The 15281-nt window shown below is 37.2% G+C and overlaps 1 protein-coding gene across 2 annotated transcripts; it reads left to right on the top strand.

The window, feature by feature from the left end:
* The first annotated feature begins 1011 nt into the window (after positions 1–1011).
* On the top strand, positions 1012–14833 carry ccdc93 (CCC complex scaffolding subunit CCDC93). Of its 2 annotated transcripts, XM_073855343.1 has the most exons (24): positions 1012–1168; positions 1596–1709; positions 1795–1889; positions 2006–2117; positions 2235–2333; positions 2460–2517; positions 2599–2698; positions 6517–6546; positions 6796–6832; positions 7202–7300; positions 7397–7447; positions 7690–7776; positions 8121–8234; positions 8700–8762; positions 8852–8927; positions 9045–9124; positions 9615–9689; positions 9773–9844; positions 9929–10037; positions 10247–10329; positions 11573–11610; positions 11711–11795; positions 11923–12036; positions 14411–14833. In XM_073855343.1, the coding sequence occupies exons 1-24, from the start codon at positions 1085–1087 to the stop codon at positions 14465–14467; spliced, it is 1932 nt and encodes a 643-aa protein (XP_073711444.1). In that variant the 5' UTR covers positions 1012–1084; the 3' UTR covers positions 14468–14833. The 2 variants fall into 2 exon arrangements, with proteins under 2 accessions (XP_073711444.1, XP_073711445.1); XM_073855344.1 differs by lacking the exon at positions 6517–6546.
* Positions 14834–15281: the final 448 nt, after the last annotated feature.

Here is a 15281-nt window from a genome sequence, read left to right as displayed (position 1 = left end):
GTGCCTCAAAAGGGATTTTACCAGACACAACACACATTTACATTGACATTTACATGTAAGCATGTTTGTTCATAGTAACTTACAAATGAGTCAATATGGAAATTAAAGGGAAACACATAAACACAGCGCACAACCAAAAACGTATTTATTACCAAAAATTTCAAATACAATTAAAAAGTACTTTTGTGGGTGTTTTATTCTTTAAAGACACATTGTTGAGTACTGATGTCTTCAATGCATTTAGCAGAAAAAATCTACATAGTATTATTAGAGTCACACTATTTGTTGTACTTGTTTATATATCAAGCATATATGCTGGAGTGCAACAAATATAACATTTAGAGGAAATGAGAACTACTGTTACAAATAACTTTCTACACACATTACTGAATACATCCTTTTTCTTCTTCTACATTTACTTGATGATGATGCTGCTTATAAAGTTAACATTTGTAGTTTTTGACTGCAAAGTCACTACAGTATCCAAATTCTGATTATTAAACCACACTTTGTTTTGTCACATGGAAGACTGTTTATTTCTTACTGTATCTTATCTGTTATTTTGGCAAAAATATATATATCCAAATTCTGACCAAACCACATCCTGGTGGATCCAGGAAATACGTTTTGGGAAATGAGGCAACACGTTTTCGATCATCTAGCGTTACTGATACAGATTTACTGCAACTGAAGCGTAATTCAATCAATGTGGGTTATTTCTGTAGTTCATTTGCTTAAAAAAAAGTAATTAGATTACATTTGATCACCAGCGGTCAAATGCAGTATTGCAGAAAAATTATAAACACCATAGAGACGGGAAAACACAATATACACGAAACATGCAATGTAGAGAATATTAGGGAAACACAATATACACAAACAAATTTCCGCTGTCACGAAAAAACAAACAAAAAAATAATAACGCAGCTGATCGAAGTCATAAGTACAGTACCATCATAGTACCGCGAGATTTACGCGAATCACACATTTCTCGCGTTATTTTACGTAATATTCCGGTCGGTCTGCGCAACGGTGCATGAAGAAATTTATGCGTCACATGATTCTCCTCACGTGATATGTCGTGATGGCGGCTACGTCTGTTTTCCAGAGAGTGAGAACAGGCTCGAAAATCGGAGCCCAGTATGATCAAGAGGGCAATCTTATCAAGGTATAAAACACAAACTTTTACACATTTGTGTCTATTTATTTGTGTCATTTATTGTCGTGAGGGTATATGCATTCCTTTGAGAATGCCAATAGGTTCAAACAGGCTACATCATATATAAGTTAATGCTTAGTATGAATGCTTTGTCTTCCCCCTTTTAAAGAATCTATAAACGTTTCTGCTAAAATAATGCATGTAAAATTAAATATTATGATCTTCTGAGTCCTAAGTGAGCAGATCTTGCTACATATAAACAGTGTCCAAGTGTATTATTGCCTGGTATACAAGATACTCTCTAAATAAATACAAACTTTGTGATTATAAGCTTAGCAGTAGGTAACAGTAATGTATATACCATTTAATTTAGTATGTTGGTCTGTACTGATAAGTACTGTCACTAGGTAGTTGATAGGTATGCTATGATTGACAGGTGGAGACACGTGAGGATGAGGAGCAGAGCATCAAGCTTGCGGAGATTTTGGAGCTGTTGCTCGCAGCAGGTTATTTTAGAGCACGTATTAAGGGACTATCACCCTTTGATAAGGTACATCGGACTTTACATATTTATAAACACGCATACATTTCAGTGTTATGCATTTTCTCATTATCAGTCTGCTTATACTTTTTAGGTGGTCGGAGGAATGACCTGGTGTATAACAACATGCAACTTTGACATTGATGTTGATCTGCTCTTCCAGGAAAATTCCACCATTGGCCAGAAAATGTGAGTGTGTATAAACCACATGACCTCACATAATCGAGTCACTTACAAAAAGCTCTCCTGCCAGATTGAACTTAATTCTGGATAATGTTTTTATGTTTATGCCTTTTCCATTAAAGTGCTCTAACGGAGAAGATTGTGTCGGTTCTGCCCAAAATGAAGTGTCCTCACAGGCTTGAGCCTCATCAGATCCAAGGGTTAGATTTCATCCACATCTTTCCTGTTATACAGGTATATACACCTGCATACCTGCATCTTCCTAAAGACTACCAAACATACTAATGCCTTTTCTGATGTCATGGAAACCGTAAATTACTAACACTGCATTTGTCTATGTGGGATACACAGTGGTTGGTAAAGAAGGCGATTGAAACGCGGGAGGAGATGGGTGATTATGTTAGATCATATTCCATCTCTCAGTTTCAGAAAACACATGCATTTCCTGAGGTGAGAAAACAGCCACTAAAAACAGAACTATAATTTATTAACACTATGAATGGCACATGAAATTGCTCAATAAACTCCTTTAGTGAAAACTTGTTCTTTATATTTTAATACATGTGTTTCTTTCAGGATGAGGAGTTTGCATTAAGGAAGGAAAGAGCCATTAGCACTGTGGTAAATGTGTCTGTGAGTATCTGATATGCTGATTCGCTGCTTTTTTACTGTATGTGTGCACACATACTGTAAGGTGTGTGTATTTGGGTGTCTGAGGTGTATGCTCCTCAGAGGCGCTATAAACGGCAGGAGGATGCAGGTGATCTGTTGGATGAGGAGTCTCGGGTTCATTCCACACTGCTGGAGTTTGGCAGGTACCTAATTTCCTTTTAAATAATTTTTCTCATGCAGGTTTTTTGTTACTTGCTCGTACTTGCATCTACACTCTTATTTGCCATTTCATCAGTTTCTCTTGTCTTTATTGGTCTGACTGATAGTTTGGTTAGACAAGCAGCAAAATGTGAAAAGTCAAAAGCATGAAATTTAATAAAATCAAACCTGATCTCAGCTATATCCATAGTTGATTAAAATGTTTCCCTGGACCACAAAACCAGTCATTTAATTTTTTTATGAGATTCATAGAATATTTTGTTATGATAGTTGTACTATTGTGCCAAATATTGTCCTATTTGAAAATCTGAAATCTGAGAGTGCAAAAAAAAAACACAGAATACTGAGAAAATCACATTTAAAGTTGAATAAAAAACTGGTATTTTTTACAAATGACATATCTGTGAGCTTCATTATTTTTTAAAAATCCATGTGGCCTCATAATCTATAATCAAAAACGCATATCTCCACCCCTCCTCAAAATGATCTCTCTATACTTTCGGTCATATGGTATGGCAGGTGGGCGGGGTCTGGGAAAAGATTGCAGCGATTAGCAAATAGCAACCTGACCCAACTTCAAACGATCCAATCAATTCTCTATGGATAAATTAAAGTCTAGCTCTACCTTTTTCATTTAAGCAGCTGTTACACTTCGATATACGTCACCCCGGGGAAAACAAGACGATCGCTGCTTCCGTTTCACGGCGACTTCAAAGTTCAAGTCCAAATGAAGTCCTTTTAACACACATTAGTAATGAAATGGTTTGTTTTAGCATAGTCTATTAGCTTACCGATGTAATGACGTTGTTGACTGAATGGGTGATGATGTAAGCTTTTACTTTAAAACCAAACTTGAATGTGAAATCCTCTAGGAACGGGTAGCAACACGAAGCTTGTAGGCAAGTTTCTGGCCAAATTTTTATTATTTTTTGCTGCATCCACTCACAAAAAGTTTGGATATGAATACTGCAAAAAATTACCTAAAAATGACCGAGTATTTTTATCTCGTTTTTAGTAGAAATATCTAAAGATTGTTAAATTAAAATGCTTTCTCTTGATGAACAAAATCACCTAAGAAAATAAGTCTAGTTTTTAGTCCAAAAATATACAATTTAAGTGAATTTGTCCTTAAAACAAGCAAACTTATTTCAAGATTTTTTTCTCACCCCATTTGCAGGTATTTTTGCTTGCTTTAAAGGGATAGTTCGGCCAAAAACGACACCAAACCCACTATTCACTCACCCCCAAGCTGTCCAAGTGCACACGTCCATCGCCTCCCAGACAAACACACCCTCGGATACTCCAGAAAATATTCCAGATCTTTCCGCTGATCAAATGCAATGCCACGGGGTCCAGCAACAGTCCACGACCCCCAAGTCCAAAAAAAGTGCGTCCATCCCTCACAAATCAAATCCAAACAGCTCCAGGACGACAAACAAAGGTCCTCTGTGGGCAATCCGTGCGGTGTTGTTGTAGAAATATCCATATTTAAAATGTTATTAACGTAATTAAATACCTTCCGGTAGCGCCGCCATTTTAGAGTCATCCGCATTCAGGATGAGCGCTACGCAGCATACAGCGGTTTCTCTGCTGCTGCCCTGTCCCCCCGCCCTCCGAATTTGTCATACGTCACTAAGAAAAGTGCGTACACTACGCTAATACTCTCTCCTGAGTCTAAGATGGCGGCGCTACCGGAAGGTATTTAATTACGTTAATAACATTTTAAATATGGATATTTCTACAACAACACCGCACGGATTACCCTCAGAAGACCTTTGTTTATCATCCTGGAGCCGTTCGGATTCAATCCGTGAAGGACGGACGCACTCCTCCGGACCTGAAGGTCGTGGACTATTGCTGGACCCCGTAACATTACATTTAATCAACAGAAAGATCTAAAATATTTTCTAAAATATCCGAAAATGTGTTTGTCTGAAAAACGATGGACATATGCAACTTGGACAGCTTGGGGGTGAGTAAATAATGGGTTTAATATCGTTTTTGGCCGAACTATCCCTTTAAGCACAAATTCACTATGAAGAGTTTGGTTCCAAAACGCAATAAATCCATTTTACAAATTTCGGTAAAAACATGTTTTCTATACCAAGAAAGTGACAAGATGAAAACCATTATTTTCTTTTTCAAACTTTCCCATAGCATCTTTAGGTAATAAAAACATAAAATATTCAAATCCATAATTTGATTTTCAAAGATTTATTTATTATAAAAATGAATTATTTTGTCCACAAAATGCAATAAATCCATGACAGTTTTTTTTTCAAAATACTATAAATCTATTGAATCAATATATAAATGTGCATTCATCTTTGGCATGCTATATTCATTTAGTTAACTAGTGGTATCCACTGATTAAAAAAATAAACATTAATGGCATTAACCAAAACACTTACTTTGTCATAAGTACACTGTCATTGCTGCGGTTATACTTGGGACGTCATCGCTGAACTTTTTTGACCGCGATCAGCTGTAAAATGTTTGGTCAAAAAAAGTTTTTATAAGATCCCCTGGGGTCAGTGTGTTAGCAGGAGATAGCTTGATGCTGTCGGGAGAACAAGTGACCGTCTCCCGAGTGCCTCTCGTATAAATTATTAGATGTTGATGGCTTACATTTCTTTCCCGTCACAGAAAACCACCACAGGTTTAGCAATGCCATTAAAGTATTATTTTGTTTTTGTTTGTTCGTTGATCACAAAGTACAAGATGAGGAAAACTAGGATTCCCTGTACTCAACGCGCCGCCATTGTTTGTTTACAATGCATGGAATGGTGCGCTGTAATTTGTGGAGCGGATTTATTGCGTTCTGTAGAAAAGGAGGAGTGGCGTTTGTCGCGTTTTGGGGAAAAAGGGAGAAAATATGACAGAATAACACGGCGGATATTGTATTTTGCGTAAAATTAAGAATTTACATTTAAATACTGTCCTAATATAAGACTGATTTTGGCAGTAAGTCATTTTTTTTAAAATGGCGTTTATTGCGTTTTGGAACCAAACTCTTAATTTTTTGTCTAAAACTAGACTTATATTCTTAGGTCATTTTGCTCATTAAGAAAATACATCCAATTTTAAGATTTTTTTTGATATTTCTACTGAAAACAAGACAAAAATATTAAGTAAGAAAGTCATTTTTTGCAGTTTAGAGATTTTGATTTAAACCCTTATAACTAAAATATTTTGCTAAGTAGCACAATAAAACAGTTATAAATAAAAAAGTCATCTGGCTTTGGAACCAAACTCTTCATTACGGTAGGAAATGTACAAATTATCTATATTATTTTTTACATAATATACTAATGATTTATGGCATAAAAGTAAAATCGATAATTTTGACCTATGCAATATATTTTTGCCTCTTCTACAAATATACCCGTGTGACTTACGACTGCTTTTGTGGTCACAAATATATTGTTACAATGTGTCTCTTGTAACAATGTGAGCTTGTTTACACCTGGTATTAAGATGCGTTTTGGTCAATCGGATCACAAGTGAAGTCGTTCCTGTTCACACCTGCTGTTTGAATCCCTCTTTTTTGTCCATTTTTGAACGCTTCTGCTTGGATTACTTTGAGAAGGATGGTCTATAGGCCAGTCGTTTAAACAAGCGGGAGAAATTAGGGTTTTAAGTTGATGTGCACTAATATTGTGTCAGAGTACCACTGCTTGTTGTGTTGTATATGTAAAGGCTTTCTTTAAGAGCAATTGATGAAATGATCTCTCTTCTGGTATTTCTCTCATGCTCTCATTCTTCATTTCCACTTTCTCCCTGTCTATATTTCAATGATCAGTCCGTGTCTTCTCATATCACAGTATATGCAGTGAGTATGAATGTGGTTCAGTTTCTGCCTATGAGAGTGACACAGATTGACTGTTGCTCAGATGTATTGGCTTTGCATCAGCAGCATTATGCTTTTAGTTTTGCATCTTCAGATATTGCATCTAAATGTTTTTCTTTGATGTGGGTTTTCTGTAATGTGGTGTCACGTGTTTAATCTATGTCGGTTTTGATGTGAGTCTCACAGTGTCCATAATGTAAACTGAAGCATCTTACTCTTCTGTTTTTACAGGCGCTACGGATTCAGCAAACAATCTAAAGCAGGCACAGTGAGTGTCCAACTCATTCTGACAGGGATGTTTTAAAACGTATGGGTGCCTTAGTTCACCCAAATTTTGTCATTACTCACTCTCATGTTGTTACAAACCTGTATAAATTTCTTTGTTCTGATGACCACAAAGGAAAATATTTGTAGGAATGTTTTAAACCAAACCGATCACGAGCCCCATTCTCTTCCAAGTTATTATTTTTTCCTACTATAGAAGTCAATGATTGGTTTGGTTTCAAACATTTGGTTTGGGCAGTCTGAGCATTACTGTCTGGGCACATTAGATCACAGGTGGTTAAAGATAGCTTGGCACTGACCTTTGGTTTTTCAGATCTGTGTGATTCACATGAGCTGATAATGTCTGTAACAGGCAGCAGAGCAGAAGCAGGTGTTGGCTCAGGGCACACAAGCCGCGCCACCTGGTATGACCAACGTGTCTGAGGAAGAAGACCTGCAGGCAGCAGAAGAGGTCACATCAACTAACATTGTTACATCACCCACTGTTTATCTATCACTCTTTAATTTTCCATTAACCAAACAGAAGCTGTGTTTGTTCCTGTTATAGCTGAAAATTAAAGCCCTGATGACTGGAATGGCTGCAATGGCTACAGAGGAGGTAGGCTTATGAACATCTGCGTAAAACTGACTGAAATTAATTTGTTTGTCATCACTTACTTATTATATGGTGCTTTTTCTAGAGCTTGGAAAGAAAGTATTATTATTATTGAACTGAAATATAATTTTAATTTTGTGCAAATGTTTTAACAATGGGTTTACAATTAAGTGTTTAGCTTATGAGTTCTTACAAAACAATATTTATTTTTTGTATGCACTCTATTTCTGTGTGTATGTTTATAGAGGAAGCTGTCAGCCAGTACAGTGGGACAGATTGTTGGGATGCAGTCTGAAGAGATCAAGCAAATTGTCACAGAGTATGCTGAGAAGGTAAGATCAGCTTTATTAAAGGGACACTTCACTTTAAAAAAAAATAAAAAATGCTCATTTGCCAGTTCACCTACAGTTAAACATTTGATTTTTTCCTTTTTGGAAACCATTCAGCCGATCTCCGGGTCTGGCGGTACCACTTTTAGCATAGCTTAGCATAATCCATTGAATCTGATTAGACCAAAAAGATCTTACTGGTGTGTATCTTGAGATAAATCAATGTAATTTTCTAAATCATATATGTATCTTAGTCTAGGACTAGCCTTTAGCCTTGTCTGTGAAACCAGGGATTCAACTTTTAAAAACATACTCCTAAGTTTCTGAATGTATGTGTGATCGGGCAGGCCGAGCGTTCGGCTGAGGATCGGCCTGAGAGATTTGGACCCGCACAGCAACACCGCCGTCAACTGGCATCACTCAACAAACAAATTGTGCAAAAAACGAAAGAGCTGGAAGAGGTAATGCACACACCTAAACACATTAATGTACATTCATGCACCTGTTTATGGCTCACGTTAGCTGTTATTCCTGGGTGTGTCTCATAAATTAAAATAATTCAATTTTAGTTGATGTAAAGCTGTTCATATTTTTTGCTAAACAAATTTCATGCATTTTGTTAATGCAAATCATACTCGTATGTGTACACAGACGTTCAACACATGTGGCTTTCCTGGATATAACGTACTATGTTGTCCTGTACATCCATGAGTGACCTACGCATGCAAAGTACGCGCGGTTACAAAAATCCAGCTGTGCGCGTACATTCCGCATGTACTTTTTTGATGATAAAATTTGCATCACACGAACTGTGCTTACATGTTTGACTGAAACGTTTATTTCTTGGATCTGATTGCAACACTGAATACACATACACAGTTTTAAGAATGCTAATTGGCTACAATCATTGTTTCTTTTTATTTCAGCTGCAGGTCAAACAGCAGGAGGTCAGAGCAGCATGTGAGGATGCTAAAAGCAAACTAGCAGAGGTGAGACAGAGGCACACACACACACACACACACACACACATAATGACAGAAGAGTGGTTGACCTGGATGAATAACACGTGTTTGTTTAGGCCACCACACACACTGAAAAGCTGGAGAAAGAGCTGAGCTCTTTGGAGGAAGTGGAGTCCGAGGCTGATTCTGGGTAATAATCTTGTTCAAGTTGTCATTAGGTTGAATTTTCATACTGTATAAACATCTGCTTTAGGTGGCTATAAAATCAGAATGTGGTGTGTTTGTTTGTTTGTTTTTTATATTCTGGGTTGCTGGAGAAACTTCGTGCTTTGGTATCCATGAATGAAAACCTGAAACATCAAGAGCAGACTTTCCGCTCGCACTGTCGTGTATGTTACCATCATATATACTACTGCTGTATGCGCAATACTAATTTGCTAAAATTGAAAGGTGCAGTGTGTAACTTAGAAGGATCTCTGGACAGAAATGCAATATAATATACAAAACTATATTATTAGTGGTGTATAAAGACCTTACATAATGAACCGTTATGTTTTTATTAACTTAAAATGAGAAGTTTTTATCGACATACATCGAGTGTCCCCTTACATGGAAGTCGCCATTTTGTGCCGCTATGTTTCTACAGAAGCCTTAACGGACAAACTTTTTTATTAAGTTGTCTCCGAGAATGACATGTTTGTCCTGTGGCAGCTACCATACCTTCTCCATGCGTTTCAGTAAACAGTGGACTGAGCAATTCACAATCTCACTGCTAGATGCTGCTAAAATGTATGCACTGCACCTTTAAATCAAAGGTATCCCTGCAACACACAATAATATAACAAACAATTCATTATATGGCTGTGCATGTATCAATAGGAGGAAATGACTCGTCTGCAGCAGAATATTGAAGAGTTGAAGATGGAGTATGGAGATGATGGCGATGATAAGAAGGTGTGAATCACAATTACAATCTCATAATCTGTAATCTGTATTGATCTAGTTTTCCTAAAATAATCGTGTGTGTGTGTCTGTAGGAAATGAATGTGTTGATTGATCAGCAGTACGGTGCAGACAGAGAAAAGCTGCAGAAGATTCGTCTGCTTATGGTAAGGCTGTGTGGGGAACGATACCGGGACGTGTCAGATATGTTTTGAGAGATTTCTCAGACTGATTGTTTTACTTTGCCGCAGGCTCGGAGGAACCGTGAGATCGCTATCCTGCAGAGAAAGATAGACGAAGTTCCCAGCAGAGCCGAGCTGACACAGTATCAGAAGCGATTCATTGAACTTTATAGCCAAGGTGTGTGCAAAGCATCAATATTTAAAATGTAAATGTACAATAAAAATAGTACTGACTATGATGCTTTAACCACACACATTTTATATTAATGTACAAAGTTTACCAGTTTTACATTTAAGCATTTGGCAAACGCTTTCATCCAAAATGACTTACAGTGCATTACAGTGCCGTGGTTTACTGCTTTATTGTCTTTTTGATGTTTTTCACAGTTTCTGCAACCCATAAAGAAACAAAACAGTTCTTTACACTGTACAACACATTGGATGACAAAAAGGTTTACCTGGAGAAGGAGGTATCATTTTTAACTTTTTTTACTTTATGGGATTAAAGGGCACCTATTATGCAAAATCAAAAGTTTGGACATAAATGTGTGTTGGCAGTGTGTTAACACAACCACCCTACAATGATCCAAAAATCCACCCACTCCTTTTTTTAATCCCCATTAAACCAAAATAGTCTTATTATGCAGGGTTCACACCAGACGCATTAATTTTTTTTAATGGAAATATATGGACATGTAGCTTTTTCATGCATCAGCCGACGCTTGCTTTTTAATAGCTTTGCATTCCCAAAATTAGCCCACTATTTTAAAAATCTTTCTATAGGTGCTGAGTAGAAAATGCGTGGTTGACTAAACTGAATTGAACAATACTTAAAGTCCCCGTAAACCGGAAGTCACGATCGGCTTTACTTTACAACGTATCGTCGTGGATTTTCCAGATGGAATAATGGATGCAGTAGAGAGATATGTGAACTAATTCCTTTTATTAAAGAATTGTATTTTGATTCTCGTTGCCGTGGGAAATGCCCAAGTTGAAAAATTTGATCTTCGGCGGAATTCCGTGCCGCATTAACCAATCAGGACCTTGCTGTAGTAGTGATGTGATTACAAGAAGCGAGCGGAGTCTCAGTGGAGTCGCAAAAGCCCCTCCCATGAGGCGAATTTCCGCGGAATGTCTCGAATGACTAGAATTTCACGAGTGAATGAAGCGAGTAAACTTAAATGTTCAAGCATCCAACTACACGCGAAACCGCTCGTTTTTGCCGCCTCTATCGTGGCTGGTGTGAATGCACCATTAGACATGCTGTTTTGATTCTCTTGTTAATGTGACATCACACTGATAAAGCCATACACAGTGCCGCTGCATTACCATAGTTTCCACCCTCAGCAGCTTTTACACAGTCTGCCATATCTTAATAGTGAAATACTAATGTCTCAGACTGTATTCAAAGAAATCAGATCTATTTTAAGTAAATGCGCTCACTGTCTCTTGGCAAGGAAGTGAGGAGCTGTAGCTTATTTGCATAAAAGGCACATTCACGAAAACAGCATATTTTTTCTCCTACCCAAATAGGGACATTCTGTAATATGATCTGTGGGGTATTTTAAGCTGAAACTTAACAGACACAATTTGGGAACACCTGAGACTTATATTACATCTTGTAAAAATTTGCATAATAGGGACCCTTTAATAGAATCATATCACAATCTGTACTAAACATTATAATTTTTATTTTTGTATTTTATTTCACAGGTCAATCTACTTAACTCCATACATGATCATTTTCAGCAGTGAGTATCAAATAAAGTGCAGACTTCCCAATATTACAACAGATTATCTGATCTTTCATTTTTTTAATGGCATATGGGTGAAATGTGTGATTGTGTTTAGGGCCATGGCTTCATCAGGTGGTAAAGAGCAGTTTCTTAGACAGATGGAGCAAATTGTGGAAGGAATCAAACAGAGTCGTATAAAGGTACAAGACACACGTGACACACACGTGTCGCTCCTGCATGAATTAGTTAACGTTCACTCCTGCTGTTTTCTTTCACCTGTTAACGAAGTTGTTTTAAATTAGTGTGTTTGTCTAACATGTGTATTAGATGGAAAAGAAACGACAGGAGAATAAGATGCGCAGAGATCAGCTGAATGATGAGTATCTGGAGCTTCTGGACAAACAGAGACTGTACTTTAAAACTGTCAAAGACTTTAAAGAGGTATATATATACACATACACAACACATAAGTGCAGAAACAAATGTAGCTTTCTACAAATATACTATTCACTTTCCCTATAGAAAAAATGACTTCCTAGCGATTAATAAACTGTGGTTAAATGACATTACATATTCTTAAAAAGAATGTTAAAATTGACAAATTTTAAATTATAAAACATTCAGGGGAATTCAGGTAAATCCGTACACTTTTTCTAAGTCTAAAAACAGAGCCACTAAAAACAAAACAAAAAACAATATTAGATTTTTTCAATGGAAATATACAGACATGTAGTTTTTTCATGCATCAGCCGACACTTGCTTTTTAATAGTTTTGTGTTCCCAAAATTAGCCCACTATTTAAAAAATCTTTCTAGAGGTGCTGAGTAGAAAATGCGTGGTTAACTAAACTGAATTGAACAATACTTAAAGTCCCCGTAAACCAGAAGTCACGTTCAGCTTTACTTTAAGGCGTATTGTACTGGATTTTCCAGATGGAATAATGGATGCAGTAGAGAGATATGTAAACTAATTTGTTTTATTATAGAATTGTATTTAGACAGCATCAACATAATACTGGCTCAGCCTGATGATCATCAAAGAGATATGACAACTGAACTAAATCTCAAAACCCCCAATTCCTATTCTTATAGTTTTATTGCAAGCTTGCAATGCACACATTTCTTGTTTTTTTTAACACCTTTTAAAAACCAGACTTAATGTTTTCCATACCATCAGCTACTAATTCTGCATCTGTCACATTTGCTAATTTGAGCTGAGCAATTGTCTGTTTTTCGTTTTCAACCTTTTAGTTCCCACCAATCAGCAATTAGGTTTGCATTGTTACTACAGAGCAAGTTATTTTTGTTTTTTTACTTTTCTTGGAATTTTAACGAGGCACTTGCAATGAACTTAGTTCAAATAGCAACGCACCTTTTGATGAACCGAAACTTGACAGTTCTATTCAGGTGACAGAAGACACATTAATATTCAACTTTAAGATATGCAGTTAAAACACTCTGTAATGAAACCATATGATAATAAATCAAATACAGTATATAAATCATAGACCGTAAAAAAAATGGACGTAGTGTCCGTGACGTCACCCATTGGTTTGTGAAGATCGCTTTTGAAGCTTAAAGTAGGCGTTGCCTGCCGTCGCCATCTTGGCCGCGCGTCCCCGCGAATCACCCGCGGAAAACCAAAAATGGTTAAAGAGGCGGGACATGGGTGAAGCTGATGTGAAACCACGCCCGCCTAGCGCGAGTCTAGTGACAGCAGTGGCTGTTCAACCGACACTCAAGCGGCCACGCCCTTAATTATGCAGAAGTTTAAGGCTTAATATAATCTAAACGGATGAGTTACAAAAAAATTCACCCACCTCACAGTTGTCATGAAGGGCAAAATTAGCTAAATAAACCAGGGACACTTTTTGTACCAGGCTGTAAACACGTTATTTTCTGCTGTAAAGTTGGGCATTTTTAACATGGGGGTCTATGGGATTGACTCCCTTTTGGAGCCAGTCTCAAGCGGCCAGTCGATGAATTGCAGTTTAAGTCACTTCCGTGTTGGCTTCATTAGAGAGATCGTAAGGTTGCCCCTCGATATAAATGCAATATTAATCGCCCAAATTCTCTCACAGTATTTTTGAGTTAAACAGAATATCACATGAGGAAAATAAAATAGTGGGCGTGGCTTGTATTTTCCACTGTGCTTTTATTAGATATAGAAAAGTAGGCTTTGCATTCAGAAAGTGGCCCTGTCCCAAATGGCACACTTCATGTGGACTTTGTCTCATGACCTTAAATTGCGCATGCTTGCTTAGTCTACGAGTCCGTTGGGTGTCCCATCTGTTATATTAACACTCGGAAGTGTGCCCCCTTTATGCAGTCTTTGGCAAAGCCCGCACTACTGCTGCAGGCTCCACACACTTTACCAACCCAGAAGTCCTTTCGAAAGGGCAATGAGACAACGGAAGGGATGAGTTCACACTGATGGGCAACTTCTCTTCCTATTTCCTGGCATGATGCTTGAATCTGTCCCAAAATATGACTCCAGTGCGCCCTCATGTACTCGTGTCAAGGGTCCCTAAGGTCTGCACTAATTGTTGTCATCAAAGTGTGGACTCTGAGGAAGTCTAAAGTCTGGAGTGTGCCATTTGGGACAGGGCCAAAGAACTGGCAGCAGACTGACAGTTGGAGCGGGCCGAGTTAATGGATACTCCCTGGCGTAGTCTGAGAATACTACAGTATTTTTGGGGTTGTATGCTACATTATTCCACGTGCATCCTAACTAGAGATACACAAAGGGGATTCAATTCATTATATTTTTGATTGAGTAATGTGAAATGTACCAATGAATGTCTGTTGTGTTTCAGGAGTGCCGAAAGAATGAGATGCTTTTATCCAAACTGAGAGCAAAGGGGGCTTCATAACAGCTGGATACACATCTACCCTGAACAATACATGGAGCAGCACTTCAAACATACACATTCCTTCATATCTGTGTTTGTTTTTCATGCAATACTGATGCTGAGATCAGAGCTGCTCTCAGACTGATAAACCACACAAACACACTGGGTGTGTTACCATCAATTTTTGCATTTTTTAAGTGCCCAGTATTACCCACTTGAAGCATGCTATTAATATAGTTAAATTGTAATGTTTTCATCTGTGCCTTTTACACCAAGTTGAACACATTTAGTTTACTTATAATGTGATGATTAATTTTCTAATCATGTTTCTTGTTTGTAGCATGAGCATAATCTGCAAGAACGAAGCACATTAAAAGGGCAAAAAGCTTTTTGCGTCGACATTTATTTGCAGAAAAGTAAAATACACTAATGGTTTACAGATTCATATTCTGCATTATTTAACAGAATTGTTTTTTTTTGAGTGGTCAATTGTCTTTGTTGTGATGGTGGCCCAATGGTTAAATGCCTGTATTTGATACTACTGGGCAATAAATAAAAAATATATTTATTTGTTCACAACAAAAATTAAGCAACAGTCTTTTGCCGATGACAGCTTGGGTAATTTAGTTATAATAAATATTGATTTAGTTGAAACAGAATGTGGAGAACATGCCATGAATATTACCTACATTAAAATACCCTCATAACCTTTCAGAGCAATTACATAAAAATAGACAATGAATATAAACAGTGAAAGAGATTTCTTTACTTTTTAAGTTATAAAACTGCAACCTTTGTAGCAGAAACTAAGTTTAAGAATAAAGCAGTTTAATAA

Source organism: Misgurnus anguillicaudatus, chromosome 17 (assembly GCF_027580225.2).
Source record: "Misgurnus anguillicaudatus chromosome 17, ASM2758022v2, whole genome shotgun sequence".
In the NCBI taxonomy this organism is placed as follows: Eukaryota; Metazoa; Chordata; class Actinopteri; order Cypriniformes; family Cobitidae; genus Misgurnus; species Misgurnus anguillicaudatus.
Note: the sequence above shows the minus strand (reverse complement) of the source record. Positions and strands in the feature narration are given on the sequence as shown.